This window comes from Diplotaxodon limnothrissa, linkage group LG18, assembly GCF_057381915.1.
Source record: "Diplotaxodon limnothrissa isolate DT_005_m linkage group LG18, D_limnothrissa_male_GT1.1, whole genome shotgun sequence".
In the NCBI taxonomy this organism is placed as follows: Eukaryota; Metazoa; Chordata; class Actinopteri; order Cichliformes; family Cichlidae; genus Diplotaxodon; species Diplotaxodon limnothrissa.
The window spans coordinates 29144453-29161463 of record NC_140613.1 but is presented as its reverse complement, the minus strand read 5'-3'; the positions used below and the strand labels follow the sequence as shown (position 1 = coordinate 29161463).

At 39.8% G+C, this 17011-nt stretch overlaps 2 protein-coding genes across 3 annotated transcripts; one reads left to right on the top strand and one right to left on the bottom strand.

The window, feature by feature from the left end:
- Positions 1-5493: 5493 nt before the first annotated feature.
- On the bottom strand, positions 5494-8730 carry dad1 (defender against cell death 1). The gene is made up of 3 exons (XM_085378131.1): positions 8432-8730; positions 6092-6231; positions 5494-5694 (listed from the first exon to the last, which is right to left on the bottom strand). Exons 1-2 carry the CDS (start codon positions 8640-8642, stop codon positions 6101-6103), a joined length of 342 nt encoding a protein of 113 aa, XP_085234257.1. The 5' UTR covers positions 8643-8730; the 3' UTR covers positions 5494-5694; positions 6092-6100.
- Positions 8731-9171: 441 nt separating this feature from the next.
- Positions 9172-16334, top strand: abhd4 (abhydrolase domain containing 4, N-acyl phospholipase B). 2 transcript variants are annotated; one of them, XM_085377137.1, is made up of 8 exons: positions 9172-9316; positions 12979-13064; positions 13177-13281; positions 13406-13694; positions 14992-15173; positions 15259-15370; positions 15464-15650; positions 15795-16334. In XM_085377137.1, the coding sequence occupies exons 1-8, from the start codon at positions 9267-9269 to the stop codon at positions 15882-15884; spliced, it is 1101 nt and encodes a 366-aa protein (XP_085233263.1). In that variant the 5' UTR covers positions 9172-9266; the 3' UTR covers positions 15885-16334. The 2 variants fall into 2 exon arrangements, with proteins under 2 accessions (XP_085233263.1, XP_085233264.1); XM_085377138.1 differs by lacking the exon at positions 9172-9316 and adding an exon at positions 10456-10664.
- Positions 16335-17011: the final 677 nt, after the last annotated feature.

The following is a 17011-nucleotide window of genomic DNA, read 5'->3' as shown; positions in this document are numbered from 1 at the left end:
ACTCGGCCACAGTTACAAAAATGAACTGTTCATATTTCGGCAAGATGTTGTGAAAATTTTCTTTCTACCAACTTAGTGGGAACAGTTTGGGGATGGTGCACGAACGAAGCAGGGTCCATAAAGACATGTATGACCGAGTTTGGTATGGAATCATTTGACAGGCCTGCACAGTCCTGACCTCAACCAGACAGAACACCTTTGGGATGAATTAGTGTGAAGACTGCAAGCAAGGCCCTCTTGTCCCATACTGGTGTCTGCCACCAGAAATGCAATTGCATTCTGGAATATTCCCATAAACACACATAGCTTCTAAAACCCTATGGATTAAGAATGGATTAAGATTAAAATGACATGAGTATTACCAATTACCAAAATATAGTATGCATGAACACACACATCCACACATGTGCAATAACACTAAGTGCAATAATCTTTTCTGGCATCGTTGTATTTTTACTCAGTTGTATATAGCATTTGTATTCTATTTTTATCTTATTGTATATTTTATTCTATTTTATTCTACTGCATATAGTATTTTATTTTATTCTATTCTGTACAGTTGTGTACTGCATTTATATTTATTGTATTCTAATTTTTGCTTCATAACTTTGCACTGTCCACTTCCTGCTGTGACAAAACAAATTTCCCACGTGTGGGACTAATAAAGGTTATCTTATCTTATCTTATGAAATTCTGAAAAATATGGACACATAAAAAATCTTTAAAGATACAGTAAGTAGTTTTTTGAGTGTATTTGACAGGAACATAGTAACATTGCACAGTAATCATTAGTATTTAGTTACGTCTACCAACAAGTTGATGTATTCAAAATACATAGTAGGCGCAGATTTCTGGAAGCTGCCATGTTGCCCTGCCATCTTAAATACAGTAGCCAAGATAGACATAGCTGTTCCACCTAATCAGGTTTAATGTATGTGGCCACATATGTAGTATGCCACAGGAAGAGGAGAATATAACTTGTAGGCATTTGTGTGGCATGGGGATAATTTTTAATTTGTGTCTACATCTTCAGAGTTCAGACTTATGAAGGATCATACCGATGTTTTATTGTCAGGGAAGGGGTCACTTTCACCAAAGAAGCAAAGATACGAAGGAAAGAGACCATGCAACTGATAAAACATTTTCCTCTTCCTCCTTCCACCTCAATCCTCATTTCCTAAACGTAAGTCAGGAGTCCAACACATCAAAATGTGCATAAACATACTCATTTATTCCAGACATTTTCACAAACAATGTCAGCAGATTAGATGCAAAACCTTCCCGTCTTTAGGCAGCTGACAACAAGCTGGGTAAACAATAACAACAGGTGCTTATGTCAGCTAATGTTAATCCCTAAAATTCACACTTTACCTGTGATAAATAGTTTGATTACATTCTCACACTGTGTCTCATTAAGTGTGCAGCAATCTTAGATGCACTTCAAAGACAGTTTTACTACCGCCAGCTAACTGCAGCTAATCATCAGCGTTTACTGACTGAAGTTTAAGAAATCCTCAGCAACTCAGTTACTCTGTTATCATTCAGACAGAGTAACTGTCTGAATGATTCATTTTGGACTCCTTTCACAAAGTAAATAGATGCCGACGCATATTGACAGCTGAAGTAAACAGTGGACTGACAGCCTACACTCACTACAGATGAATGGTGGCCAGAGTTGTTTGTCTTACAACAGCCACTGTAGCTAGGATTATGCACTTGAATTAGGAGGGGGGGAAAAACAAAATTCAGTTGACTGCAGTTTTCAACCTACTTACACCTACTGGTGATATTTTTCACACTGTAACACTGTATTTCAGTTCACATGCAGGCTTTCTAGTCTACTCCAGATGTCATGCGCGATAAGAGTCCCAACCTGAACATATCTGCATGCCGAGTGATTGTTGTAGCAACAGCTAGTATACATACTTAAAATGTACGAAATTTCAACTCAATCTGAGAGTATTTATGTGACTTATCATGTTCACTCAGTCTAAAGACCTGTTTAATGCTGAATTGCAACGCTTTCATTATAAAAAGTATTTCATAAGAGTTTCATTAGGTTGCAGCGTGATGAATTTAGATGTTCAATCACAACACAGGAACGTCTCACTCAATGTGAAAAGTCCAGCTCTTATCAAACCAAAATTGAGTCACAGTCACAATCAAAGCCCCATCAAGTGACAACAGGAAGTCAACATTATTAGATAAACATGAACTGATATGCATGATGTATGCACTGTATTCTATACATGTTATACAGCAGTATTCTTTGTGCATTTATAATGTTCCACATTGGTCACATGAGGATCACTGCTGCTTGTATCTTTAATTCCACCAGGGACTGTTTATCTTCCAGTAACCTTTACCTGCCCTGTACCCATGACAGGTCCTATAATGAGAGAATGATGACACATTTATATTTAATATGTAGAGACAGGTAGATGGACTGCCTAACTGCTTGTCATAAAGTCAGCACAGGAAGAAACTCAGATCTGACCTTTAAGGTTTCTGAAACATGGCCTGATGTACTCGATTCTATTTTTCATCTCTGCATGCACCAGGAGGGGGTTTCATTTCCAGTTCAAACACCCCCACAAACTCACACGCCAAGACCAAACTAGCTGAAATGTACCCTCGGGTCAGTGTTTTCTGTGACAAATATAAGCCTATATTGGCTCTGCACAGTTTAAAGCAATTTTGGTAGGAATGTGTTTGACTCGATCACTTCTCCCAGAACAAGTAATAGAAGCAAACCCTCTCTTTGCTCTGGGGGTAATGTTCTCGCTTTGCCCTCTCTTAGCAGAAATAGGGCAGCAGGGAAATGCAAGTTCCTCTGCCTTCGACTTGGAAGAAAGAAATTATGCAGTCTGTGGGAATAACAGAATAATATCTGCAAAGTGCGGAGTGGTGGGGAATATTCTCTTCCAAGTGAAAACAGATTTTACCAGGACCTACATTAAAAATGGACATGAGAAAAAGTATCTTAAGTATTCTGAGCGAAATAAATAGTCCTATGTATAAATATCAAGGGCTATGATATAAATGTGGCTTACATGTATAAATAAATATCATGTAAGCCACAGTGACAACAAGACGATTAACTGCTTATCTTGTTTCAGTGCAATCTTCTGCTGGGAAACCTTGGTCCTTGCACTCGTGTAAGGCCTACTTTGACACTGAGCCTACAGAGCCCAGGTTGTGACACTTAGAATTAAATGTAGTGTAAGAAATACTAATCCTAATAGATTCACTTCAACATTGAAAGGATTGTGTGGGAGTTATGGTCCTTCTAGTGTCGCTGTTTAAAGGTAATTGGACACTTGGATGCATTGTACCTTGAAAAGTGAAGGCAGAGAAAAGGTGGAGAGAACCCCAGGTGTCTGCAGTAAAGGTCTGTGAGGGCATCTCCAGGGAAAACACAAAGTGTCTGCAGATATCTAAGACTTAAAGCAGTCATTCACCACATGCTTTTCAATAAGAATTATTAAATATCACTTTGGATGTGGATCTCTGCAATTATTCTCAGACCCCTAAATTCTGCAGTAAAAATTGCTGCATTTTTATGGAAGACTTTTCAATACTGCCGTAAATCCACTCCAATTAAAACTGAGACTTGGCACATTAATACAGTATGCATTTCTTTATGTAGAACTGAATATGCTTAAGCTTAGATCCCGAAGTTAGAAAGAAAAAAAAGCGAGGGGAAGAAAAAGAGACATTTTGGACTGTGGCATAAAATGGAAATGCACAACTTCTAAAGATGTGAGTTCCACCACTGAGCCTGGAGTCCTTTGCCACAACCATTTGGATGTAGAGTTTTCTTCCCTGCTATCCTTGAAAAGAAGAAAGGATTTCTCTTTGCAATAACTAGCACTAAATGGTAATTTGAAAAGCCAGATTTGGACAGTACTACTTTTTATGAGAAGCTGCAGAAGAGGGGGGGGGGGGGGGGGGGGGGGGGGGATGCACAGATATATAGTGCTGTGCAAAAGTGTGGAGTCATCACTAATTTCTTTATATTTTGCAAGGAAAATGAGAAATAGGAAGCATGTGTAAATACATACGGAAATACAGCACATAATGCAAATAAGGGCCTTGTATAATCCTAACAAGCTTTAAAGTCAATATTTAGTATGACCACCTTTATTCTGCAACACAGCCTGAACTCTCTCGGGCAAGCTTTCATCTAGCAGTTCTCCGGGCTTCTTGAAGGCCATTCAAAGCTTTTCTTTGGATGTTGACTGCCTTTTGTTCTGGTGTCTGTCAAAATGCTCTAACACCGCTTCAATAACATTTAGGTCTGGGCTCTTGGGAGGCCGATCCATGCCTCACGGTGTTCCATTACGTGTTTTTCCATCCAGATATGCTGTAGCGCACTGACAGCGTGTTTGTGATGAGTGAAGAATGAAGTGTTCCCAATCAGACACATTCCAGATGGTATTAGATGGTGAATCAAAATCTAATGGTATTTTCCAGCATTCATAATACCATCAAGTTTGACAAGATCCCCAACACATCTGGCTGGAATTCCATCATCAAACCATGGCATAGCCTCCATTGTGTTTTACAGATGGCTGTAGACACTCCCACACATACATACTGACCACAGGACCTGTTTACAGCCCAGTTCTTGTGTAATTGGTACACCTCAGCCTTTCCCTTTAAAATATTTGTGATGAGGCTTCAGTAAACTGTAGGTGTGCTGAGGAGACATCTCTCATATCCTATGTCAGGTCTTTCCTGAATTTTTTCCTATTTCTTAAAGACATGACTTTCAGATACAGTTCATTTGCTGTAGATAGAAGAGGCAGGCAGGAAAAGCTTTTGTCTTCCACCTGTCCAATTTCAATACATATTTTAAGGACACACTGCGCACCATGCTGAGATATACCAAGCTATTGCTTAATGCCGCTTTGATAATCACCTCGTTGGAGCAAAAATACAATTTTATGCCTGTCAAAGTTTTCTTCTGCATTTCTTAGTAGATTCTACTGAAGAAATTGGAACAAATTGTGTTTTGCAACAGGCTGCTAATAACAAATGCCTAAAGATACACTTTAAAAGTGGTTCTCTGTTCTGTATTACCTGCAGACAATGGTGCCTCATCCCTTGAGTTAGGTGCCTTTTTATGCTTGAATGATTCATAGGTCAGTGTTAAGCGGTTTGAAAAAGGAAAACCAACAACGGAAAACTTTGAAAGGGCTTCACAAAGCCAGGAGAGCTACTGCTCAAGGCCACTTGTAAAAAAAAAAAAAAAGAAAAGAAGAAATGTAAGAAAGTGTAACAAAACAAGCACAACATAAAGCAATGAGGCATGACTCAAGACTTGTTTACAGAAATGCATCAACATAGCACTTTTTGCTATCAATCACAGACCTAGCTACTTGTTAAATCTAATTACATTAAAAAAAAATTATATCTCACACACACACACACACACACACACACACACACACACACACACACAGTCAACCACTGTTTAACAAGGCCACCATTTCAGTTGTTTTTATTTCTTTGTGTCAGTGCAAAAAAAGGGAATGCTGGACAAATGTTTACATAAAAAATGTTTCCATAAAAGTAGAAAGAAAAAAAAAAAAAATAGCACTGCATCGTATGTGACCAGATCCGACTTATTCGGTGAGGATGGGATAGTCCAGATCAGCGGGGAGTTTAATAACTTCTTCTCGTCGCGATCTGTAGAAAAAAAACAAACAAAAAACGCGGCGTTTGTGTGAGACAGCAAAGTTATGAAAGCAAAAAAAGAAATGACACATTGTGACCTTCCCAGCCAGCAGCAAGTCTAAAAATTCAATATCACCATTTTCTAGTAAAGCAAAAGCAATATGTGTCATCATGTAGTCCTCAGAGAAGCATCTCATCACATGTACTATCTGCTGTGCTGTTCCACAGAGAATGAAGTGACGAACTGGCAATAACGTCTAATGTGACAGAGCACCTGAAGGACAATATATCTGTTTACTTTTCACTGACAAAAACAACTCAATATCCACAGACACATATGGCAGATTTAGTTTGGATATTTTGTACAATTTCTACAGTTTCTCATCGTGGAACACTTAGACGCACTTACATGTTTGCCTCAGCCAATGAAATTCATCACAACGAGATGGAGGACGGTGTGAGCGAACAGGAAGTCGGCGAAGGCTCTCTCTGGGGAGATGGACAGAAAATCTCCTTTGTTCTGTGGGTTGATCTGGATACGAAGACACACTGAAAAACAAACAAGGGATTAAGTATCAGCATGTACCTCTTTCACTTGTCAATGCACAACTGCAGTGGGGCTACAGCGGAGTTTTTTTTCCCCATGATAATTTAATAGTTTTAATATTAGGGTTAGTTGTTTAGTAGTTAAACACCAAAAGTCAGACAGCCTAATTTTTTCAAAATTTTCAGCTCGTTACCTGTTTTTGCATTTAGATGGAAATAGGAAGCACAGATACTACGCAGTATAGCTGAAATAATTCACTGAATAGCTGATTGGTCAATGCAGACTGATAATTTCTCCATTTTTGTCATCCTAAAAACACCACACCTCCATCACATTTATAAACCAATTAAATTCTCATACTTGTTAATGTCCAACATGAGTTGTAAAGGTCAACCGATTTATCAATGGGCTTAATTTACTGACTTCTAGTAGCCATTTGAAGAGCCATTGGTTTTGGATTTCATACCTGACAATATATGAAAATCTGATATAAAGTACTGATAGGAGAAACACCCTTCAATCATGTTATGATTACTGATGTTATATAGTGTGTAGACCAGAGGGCACTCTGCAACTTCTTGTTGGCATCATGTGTGTTTGTAATGCCACAAACAACTAGCAGCTGACAGAAAAAGAAATTCGAGTTCACCAACATAAACCTCTGGTGGTTGCAGCAACGGCAGATCTTCTAATGGCTAGATATACAGATATATGAGCCTATGTATTTATGTTTTTCCAGATGGACAAAACAAACAATTTCCACTAACATATGCTAGGTGTACATATGTATTTACTTCTTTACACTCAGGTCAATCCAGCTTGAAGCTAACATGGTGAAGGGTGTTTCTCCAATCAGTATTTTTAAAAATTGTATTTATCGTCCATTGCAAATGCCAATGCCGACAGCATAAATCAGTGAATTGATACTAATGGCCACTTAAGGCTGGCTCCAAAAGCAAGTCAATGCCCATCTTAAAATCCCGAATTTTACTGTATTTTTTTATTTTTTATTTTTAAACAGAATGCTGGCTGTCAGCCAGGGATACCCCTCAGCCTCTTACTAGATGCACCAATGGAATGAATTTCAAAATCCTACATCAACTTGTTCTCAAGTTATCACATTCACAAGATTTTCAATTGATAAAATTGCTTCATTCTGGAGTTTTCACATTCACAAACATGGGTGCCCGCATCAGCTTTTCAGGACAAAGAGGTAAAAAGTTTACAGCACCGAACAAAAAACTTTTTTAGCTTCTATGCATGGGTTCCCCTTCACAGCAGCTAAACAGTGGGGTTTTTTTGTTATTGTTATTCCCCCCCCCCCCCCCCATCTCCATCTGTATTATAAAACAATCCACCATGTTTGTGCTTTTGGTACCTTGAGCATTTTAATAAGAAACGTATGAAAACCAATTCAAAATCTCTGCACACCTGAAGGGCCGACAGTGTCGGAGGAAAAAACGTCCTCATATACAACTAAACGTAACCCTACACACTGTCTCAATTACAGATGAACTTTTATTGTTTTAATGGAATTACCTGACAAACGAGCCTATTCAAAATAGACTTGGTTTGTGGTTTGTTTTTATTTCTGATATTTTTAATTCTAATATTTTATTACTTGATTAAAATGTGCTTATTTACGCTAACAGTTTGAACCAAGCTTGCTAGTGTTGGCTAATATTTTGGCACACTATGCCATCATCCAAATAAGGTGATTGTTGGCTTTACCAAAAAAAATAAATAAATATGGCAGAGGACAAACGTAATATTTTGGCTTGTATATGCAGAGCCTACAAGTCAATGGTCCAAATCACTGTGTGACCATCTAACATTTATGTTAGATGGTCACACAGTGATTTGGACCATTGACTTTTGTCTTTGAGTCCATGGCCTTTCCATGCACCTGCGGTGGACAGTCCTGAAAGGTTCAGGAATACGGGAATGTATGAAAACTGCTTAAAGCACATTTTTCTAGGTGCAAAATAAGCATCTGTGCAGCCTTGAAAATAATGAACCAATGCCACCCAGAGAGCTACTCGGGAAACACGTGTATTCATTTCGTTTTAATATTAACTGAAGTCACGCTACTAGTTTAGCATAGATAGCTAACTTGTGCCTGAGTGCACGTTCTGGATCACCCCTTTTTGTAAAAAATAAAATAAAATTACCAGCGACACGTTTAATCGAATAAACACTTACCTGCGAGAATAAAAGCACCCACGCAAGAGATGAAGCCCGAGAGAAAGCTATTGAATGGAAAGGTGCCGACGAGGAGACAGTAGAGGAACTGCAGGGCTCCAGTTAACAAGATGTACAGCAGATATGCGTCCACCACTTTGAGTTTGTTGGGCGTCGTGGTGCCGTACTCGTCCAGAAACCGAGAAATAACAGATATCACTGAGTTCGACATGATTTTGGCCGTCTAATTAGCAGAAAATTACTCAGGATTTTGTTGCACGAAACCTTTTCCTCGGTCGAATAAGTGACGTGTCCCAATAAACCGGAAACGGACGTGGTGTTGCACGTTATACGTTCCGACCAAATCGGAACGAAAAGCCACAGAGTAGAGCACGGAGATGTAAAAATAAGACAGATGATTTTCTCTGCTGCTATCTTGAGTTGCAACGATATTAAGTTGTTATTTCTCTCTTTTTATGGCTTAATTTGTGACCTCAGGCTGTGTGGTGGTCAGCACAGTAGATAATAGCAAAAAGAAAAATGAAGAAAAAGATGAAAGGATATGGAGGCTGAAAGTAGAAATATTGAGAGTATCAGTACCAACCGTAGTATTGGTATTTATACTATTAAAACCCACCCCTAATCGCAACCCCCGAACGTGTGACTTTTTTTTCGTACAGTTCGAGCATCATTTCGAGAGACGATCTTTGTGTTTGATCAGCTGACGTAGGAATGTACTTGTTACAAAACATTAGAAATTAGCATACAGCAGCTGAGTGTAACTTGAAAGCAGAGGAGACAGAGCGTGTTATCAAACGTGATCAGACTGAATGTAGTCACCGGAATATGCCCACCAATGGATAACCCTGCGACCATCGCACCTGTGCAGAACGATTGTGAAACAGAGTAAGTAACTTAGCTTAATGCAGCCGAATACAACCATTCACAAAACGCTGCTAGTCGCCTTTAATCAAATGTTACTTAAATCTCGGAAGACTCGCTGTATTCAGACGCGTTTTGGGCTCTGGGCGGGATGAACTGTAAGACTGTGCTGTGTCATTGTTTGTGAATCGGTCTCTAGCTTCTTTTAATGTAAAATGTAGATGTTGCCATGGTCTTTGGCACGTTCTGTGTGAAATTACTCTTGGAAACATAAAGGCAAATACTAGTATGGCAGAAAGTTATTTAACAGTTAGCTTTAAGTAACAAAGACATACAAAGTTATAGTAAAATGATGGTAAGTGTAGTCTACTGTTGACTTGTGAAGGTAGGTCTAATAAGGTAATCATAAGGTAGGTAGGACTCAGGGGTGTCACTAGGTTTTAAGGACAGGGGGGGCTTAGCCCCCAAGAGATGCACACGACATGAACGAACGTAGTGAATGAGCACAAAATTTCACAAACAGAAAACAAAGACTGAGAAATTGTTTTCCTACTTTTTTGGACAGATTAAACATCCTAGGCCACCAATAGATCTATTGTTTTATTTCAGTCTGCTTTATAATACAGTACAACAAAAAAACAGAGGAAATGTGTTTGCTGCATCAATAACAAGAAAAAAACTGAAAATAAAAAAGTACATTTTTCTGGCTGCAATCACCAGTTACTTGGTGGGTGGAAGCATCAAAGAATGACGTCTGTTTTTAAGAGTGGCAAATCGGTCAATCACTCTGTTGTGACTCAGATGCTGAAGCGTGTCTTTTTCAATAGACATGACTGCAAGACTGTGAAGTCTTTTCTGACCCATTGTTTGACGCAGCCAGGAGTGCAGCCGACGCAGTGCACTAAAGGACCGTTCACACGAGCAGCTGCTGACAGGCACTGTTAGGGCAACTTGGATGGTTGCCTTCAGAGAGGGAAACATGTCTGAATCAAGGAGGTTGTACACAGACAACATATTTTTGGGTGGACATCCAGCCTCTGTTTTCCGGGTAAGAAAGTTTCTGGCCACCAGAACCTCCTCTTTTTTCAGGTCAAGTCTGTAGTGCTTTGCAAGTTCATTCATGATGGAATAGACTTTAGACTTTGTCATTTCAGATACAATGACACTAGTAACTTCCTGGGCACAACAGTCAATCATGTCATTCTGGGATGTTGGTGAGATATACTGTGCATTTGATGGGGGATTATGTTTTTGAAGAAAAGGATCAAACTCCTTCAAAAGCTCCATGCACGCAAGAAAATTCCCTCTGTTTGGGCTGTCTTCACCTTCATCATGACCACGAAAAGGGAGTCCCTGTCTCCCTAACATAGAGGTGACTACAACAATTCGTCTGAGATACTCTCTTCTTTCGACTATCTCACTCACATTTGCAGTTGCTATCATCTGTGCAACGTTTCCCTGTTTGCTAGTTCCCTGGTAGCTTTTCCATGTAACAACACTGTCCTTATGTGTTTGTGCCATCTCATGCTTGCCAAAGATGACTAAAGCTTTCTTCCAGTTCTTGCAACCGTTACTGACCAAACTATCATGTTTGATGTTTTTGCCAAACACTCTACATGGGAAGCAGAAAGCTGCATTCTGGTTGACTGAATATTCTAACCAGTTGTGCTTTTCAAACCAGCTGTGGTTAAATGCTCGCTTCTGTGTACCAAAAGTATCATGTGGATAGCTCTTCAGCTTCACCTGTCTGGGCCCTGTGTCTTTGTCACCTAAATCAAACCCTGTAGTAGAATGAGTTGCTGCAGCTGCTTCATCATTTTCCCTCTCTTGGCCTGTTTGCTCTCCTCTCTCTGTAATAACTTGATCTTCCTCTGCCTCTCGATCTATTTGCTGCAGCTCCTCTGTCTCTCCTTGCTCTCTCTGACTTGAACTTGCCTGTTGACCTTTTTCTCCCTCAGCCACTCCTTCTGCCTCACCCTTCAAGATACATTAAAACATACTGAATTGTAATGTAAATTGCTAATATCATGACTTCTGCTCCCGCTCCACAGTAATTTGTTGCTCCCAAATATTTTGAAGTTACAAACATTATATTTTGAGCACGCATGTGACTAAAATGGTTGCAATTTAAAGCCCTGAAAAATATTACTAAATTACTTGAATTGAAGTAATATTAAAATAGAACCCTCAAAAATATGTGAGTCAGGCTAATTTGACTTATATACATATCTCTCTCTTTGCTCTCTCCACTTTCTAACCTTGACTCTCCTAAATAAAAGCTCAAGTTAAACAGGTCTTATATGTTGTACCGTGACTGAAATGTTTCATATTTCATATCCATATTGAGTCCCATAAAATTCTAATCAGACTGTCTCCATCACAAATGACTCCATCCTTTGACTCACCTCTCCAGCAGACGTCTCTCCCCTCTGCCTCTCTGTGCTCCTCTGCCCTGACTCCTACAGGTTAATGGGGATGGAGTGATTATTATTATTTCCACTGATGATAACCATACCTGAATGAGCTCAGCTGGATTTTTCAGAGCTAAAACGAGTGACAGAAATTAACATTATGCTAACAATTTAACTTAGTGCGCTAGCCAGGTTTTTATTTACAAAATGGGGAGCACCTGGTTCATTATTTACATGGGACTCTCTGCTGTTAGCTGGAGCTAACTAATTGTTACTACCAGCCAGTGATGAAAACTTACTTTCTTGAAAAACTTGCGTATATCCATGATTTCTTGCCGTTTGCCACATGTACGCTAGTGTTTCTGCAGGTGTATACGAGCGGAGTGTAAAGTAGCAGTGAAAACGAGGACTGGATTTTCAGTCATGTGGATGTCCCCTGTGAACAACTGGAAGGGATTGGATAACGAAGCACTGACGCTACCTTAACAATGTAAAGCGAAAGGGACCAACCGAGTTATGATCATATTTGTGTGAATAGCGACAGGTTTATATTATTATTTCTTTAAACTCATATTCCTGCATCTTTATATTGAATTTGTCTGCAAGTTCTGTAAAAAAAAAATCGAATAAGTTAAAAAAAAAAAAAAAAAAACCCCACCAAATTATTTAGGGGGGCTTAAGAATATTTTAGGGAGGCTTCAGCACCCCTAAAATAGGCCTAACGACGCCACTGGTAGGACTCTATTGGAGTGTCACCTGCACTCTTGGCTAACAGGTGCGTTCTACTTGTTATTGGCTGACAACAAAAAAAGGAGGAACAGGGGTGAGTGTGACTTATCAAAATGACTCAGCAAAGCTAAACTGCTTTGTTGATTGGTGAATAGGTGAAAAGCTCCTGGGATGTACCTGATGTAATGATGACAGAAGCAGAAACGCGATCCTGTTCTTTTTGTACCTCAGTGTAGAAAAAAAAAATCTATTATTCTAAAAATGAATGCTAATGAGAATGGAGGTAACCAGGATTTACCCCACCACCATCAGTCCTACAAGTCTGACTTTGATTAACAGCATGATGAAACGTGACTCTCGGCTCTGGCTCTGTACCACTCAAGTGTCAAGTGCATTATCTATGCAACATTATTTGCATTTCAAATAGTGATAACATTGATTTTACTTGCTTGGTTTTGCATCGCAGGAATTTGTATTGTGTTTCTACTCCACTATCTAATATCCCTTCATTCTTCAAATGTCTTTCTCTCATTCTGTCCTCGTCAGGACAAGTTCAGCTTGGAGCTGGTGGCCTTCCTGGCGCCCTACCTCCATGTCCCTTTTGAAGACAACTGAATCTAAGATTCTTGCCTGTAAGGATATGTTGATATTAGCTGGGTGATTACATAACAGGAAATGATATATAACTGTTTTTGTTTAAGACTTTAACCCTAATGATTATTCCTTCTTGTCTGGTAACATCAGGTATTCAGAATGATCTATGGGCCAGATTTGTGACCCTACAAAACCAGTACCGGATATGGACTCTGACCATCACCAACAAGGCGGTTCGCAAACCTGTAGAACAAGGTAGAGATCTCAGCTCCCCTTTTCGTATTCTTTGTTTGATTATAAGCAGACATAGCTGTAAAGTATGAATTGTCATAACAATGGCGTAATACATCATTCTTTCCTGTTCCTGTGTTGCCTGTAGTGCCTAAGACTCCACTGGTAATGGTTCATGGCTTTGGAGGAGGGGTGGGTCTGTGGATCAGGAACCTAGACGCCCTGAGCCGGTCAAGGCCCGTCTACGCGTTTGACCTCCTTGGTTTTGGCAGGAGTTCCAGGCCTCCCTTCCCTTCAGATGCTGCCGAGGCAGAGGAGCAGTTTGTGGACTCCATTGAACAGTGGAGGCAGTCTGTAGGCCTGGAGAACATGATTCTGCTGGGACACAGCCTGGGGGGTTACCTGGCAACCTCGTATGCCATTCAGTATCCATCTAGGTAAGAAAGCTGATGAAATACGCAGTCCATCATCTGTGGTCAGAATTACCTGTGGCTTACATTAGTCACTAGTATTTGAATTACGTGCGTCACATGTGTCATGTTGAATATTAACCAGGCGTGGCCATAGCAACATAATAAACCTGTTATGTTATTAAAGGCTGGATGTAGCTTAATGGTACTGTATAGATATGAACAGTATACAAATCATCTTATATTACTGTCCTCAAGAAAGCAACAGTTTCCAAAGTATAATCTGACTGTCCACTTTATTAGGTACACCTCTTCAGCTTCTTGTTAATAGAACTCTAATGAGCCAATCACATGGCAGCATATCACCGCATTCAGGTATGCAGACGTGGTCAAGATAATGCGCGGAACCTCAAAATGGCAAAGAAAGATGATTTAAGTGACTTTGAATGTGGCATGGTTGGTCCAAATTGGCAGCAGTAAATTTATTAGATAAAGCTACTTCTGGGAATTTTTTTCCTCTGGGGTTAACAGAGAATGGTCCAAAAAAGAGAGAATATCCAGCGAGCGGCACTTCTCTGGGAGAAAATGCCTCGTTGATGCCAGAGGTCAGAGGAGAACGGCCAGACTGCTTTGAGTTGTTGGAAGGTCACAGTAACTAAATAAACAGTTGTTACAAAATATCCAGAAGAGCATCTTCACACAGGCTCACCAAAATTGGACAGGATAAAAGACGGGAAAATTGTTTGTTGAGATTCGGTGTTAGGGTCAGAATCTGACATAAACAACATGAAAGCTTGGGGTCGTTCTCCTTTGTGTCAGAAGTTCAGGCTGCTGCTGGTGTTCTAATGATGTTGGGGATATTTTCTGGGCAGGCTTTGGGCGTTTAGTGTCAATTAAGCAACCATCCAGCACTCTGTCGACCATGTCCATCTATTTATAGTCACAGTGTGTCCTCTTTGTGATGAATGCCTCCACCTGGATAACCCACTATGTCAGACATCAATATAAATGACATTTATTTTTTTTAGCAAATTAAGCTTAAATCTGCACTGACTAATATTTGTTGTGCTAACAGCGGGTCACGTTACTGTCTGTAATGTGAAAACTATCACCAGCCTCATCAGCTTCCCTTTGTTTTTACAGCCTGTTATTGTGTTAAAGCTTGAAACTGTACTGTGTTGCTTCAGTCTCAGCCATCAGTTATTTCTACTGTAATGTTTCATTTTTACCAACTCGTGACTTTTTTCTATAAATGAGCTGGCGACTCATACTAATACATCGTGCTGTATGTTATCGTGATTATATTCTGCTTTCTTTTTCACAGAGTATCACACCTTATCCTGGTAGATCCCTGGGGTTTTCCGGAGCGACCCAAGGTCCAGAACCAGCAGGGCCAGGGGACAGATGTGGTGAAGAGGCCGTCCCCTCCCCGCTGGGTGAAGGCTATCCTAGCAGTCGTTACCCTCTTCAACCCACTTGCTGTGATTAGAGCAGCGGGACCGTTGGGTAAGAAGTGCGAACATCGTTCTGCTGCTGCGCTGTGGCACGCGTAATGTTGCGACCTCCTTCTCACAACGTGTTCTGCATCCAGGTCCGGGCTTGGTGAACAGATTCCGTCCTGATTTCAAAAGGAAGTTTGAAGATCTGTTTGATGACGACACCATGACCCAGTATATCTACCACTGTAACGCACAAACACCAAGGTATGTGAAGAAACACCCCCCCCCCTCCATATTAAAAATGCGATTCTGATTAGAGAGAAGTGACAACCTTCTCTTTCTCTTCCTCCATCCAAGTGGAGAGGTGGGTTTTAGGGCCATGACGGAGTCCTTGGGTTGGGCTAAGAGGCCGATGCTGGATCGGGTTCATCAGCTGCCCGCCTCCATGCCCGTCACTCTGCTGTATGGAGCACAGTCCTGGGTGGACAGCTCATCCGGATACAAAATGGCTCAGATTAGGAACCACTCCAACACCAGAGTGCTGGTAAGTAGAGACACACACATTTGCATCCATAGAAACACAAAGACAAGCATATGAGTCTAATTCAGCTTAATGTTATGTTAATATAATTAAAATCAACTTTGCTGTACATTCCTGCTGACTGCTCCTATCTGCTCCTCTTTGCAGCTGATAAATGAAGCCTCCCACCACGTGTACGCAGATCAACCAGGGGAGTTCAACAGAGTTGTTGAAAATATTTGTAAATCTGTGAACTGACATGTTTTTGGACTGAACTTGTTAAGAAAAAGTGGCGATGGTCTTAACACCGGCACTTTTGCATGTGAAGTATGCTGGGTGGGTTTGCATATTGAAATGCCATGATTTTGATTGTAGTTTCTTTATTATTATTATTATTGTAACAAGTTGTTGTTATTATTATTCCAGTAAAACTCTTATATTTGTTAGAAGGGGTTTTTAGTGTTATTTACATTTATTTTTGACATTTTCATGAAGAGCATTAACCGAACTGCCAGTGCCGAAATATACTGGGTTGTCATATTCCTTTAACACTCAGTGGAACACGCACACGGCTATGGATGTGTTATTTATTACCCATCAGCCACATGATTCCCGGTTCACACTTCAATATGTGCCTGACAATTTTTCTTTAATCCCTGCTCTTAATGTCTTCCTCATGTATCAATCAGCTGTATTTTGTAAAATGAAACCAGTAAAAGCTTATTTAAACTACCTACGAGTGATGCACTTTATTGCCCCACCAGCAGGGGGCAGTGACAGCTGGCATATTTTTTAGGTTTTATACTCTCAGTGGGTTTTGCCCATCAGTGGCACTGTATAGCGGTTAGCATTGTTCCCTCACGGCAGGGGTGTACCCACCACCTACCCAGTGAATGCTGGGATAGGCTACACCCTATCCACCCCTGTCTGCGACTCCAAATGGACAAATTGATGAATGGATATGAATTATAAATATCAAATGAGAAAGTCACTTAAAAATATATATTTACCAATTGTTAGAACAGCTGTTTAAAACTGTAAAACTTACAAGTATATAGATTTAAATTAACCTGTAAAGTAAATGTAGCATAAAAATAAATGCAACTGAAGAAAAAAAGTATATTTGGTAAAAGTTCCATAACACTTGTGATAAATCAGAAGTTGATTAAGTAAAAATACAGTTTTATATATATATTTTTGTACCGTGTTTGAAGGTGGTAATAAGTTAAGAAAAAATGTAACATCAAAAGTATAACAAATTATAAATCTAAACACAAAACTTGATTAACAGCTATAAAAGGTAACTTTTTTACATTTACTTTTCTTACTTTACACTGAAAAAAATGTTTTGTTCAATTTACTCAATTTTTTTATGACAAGTGGTT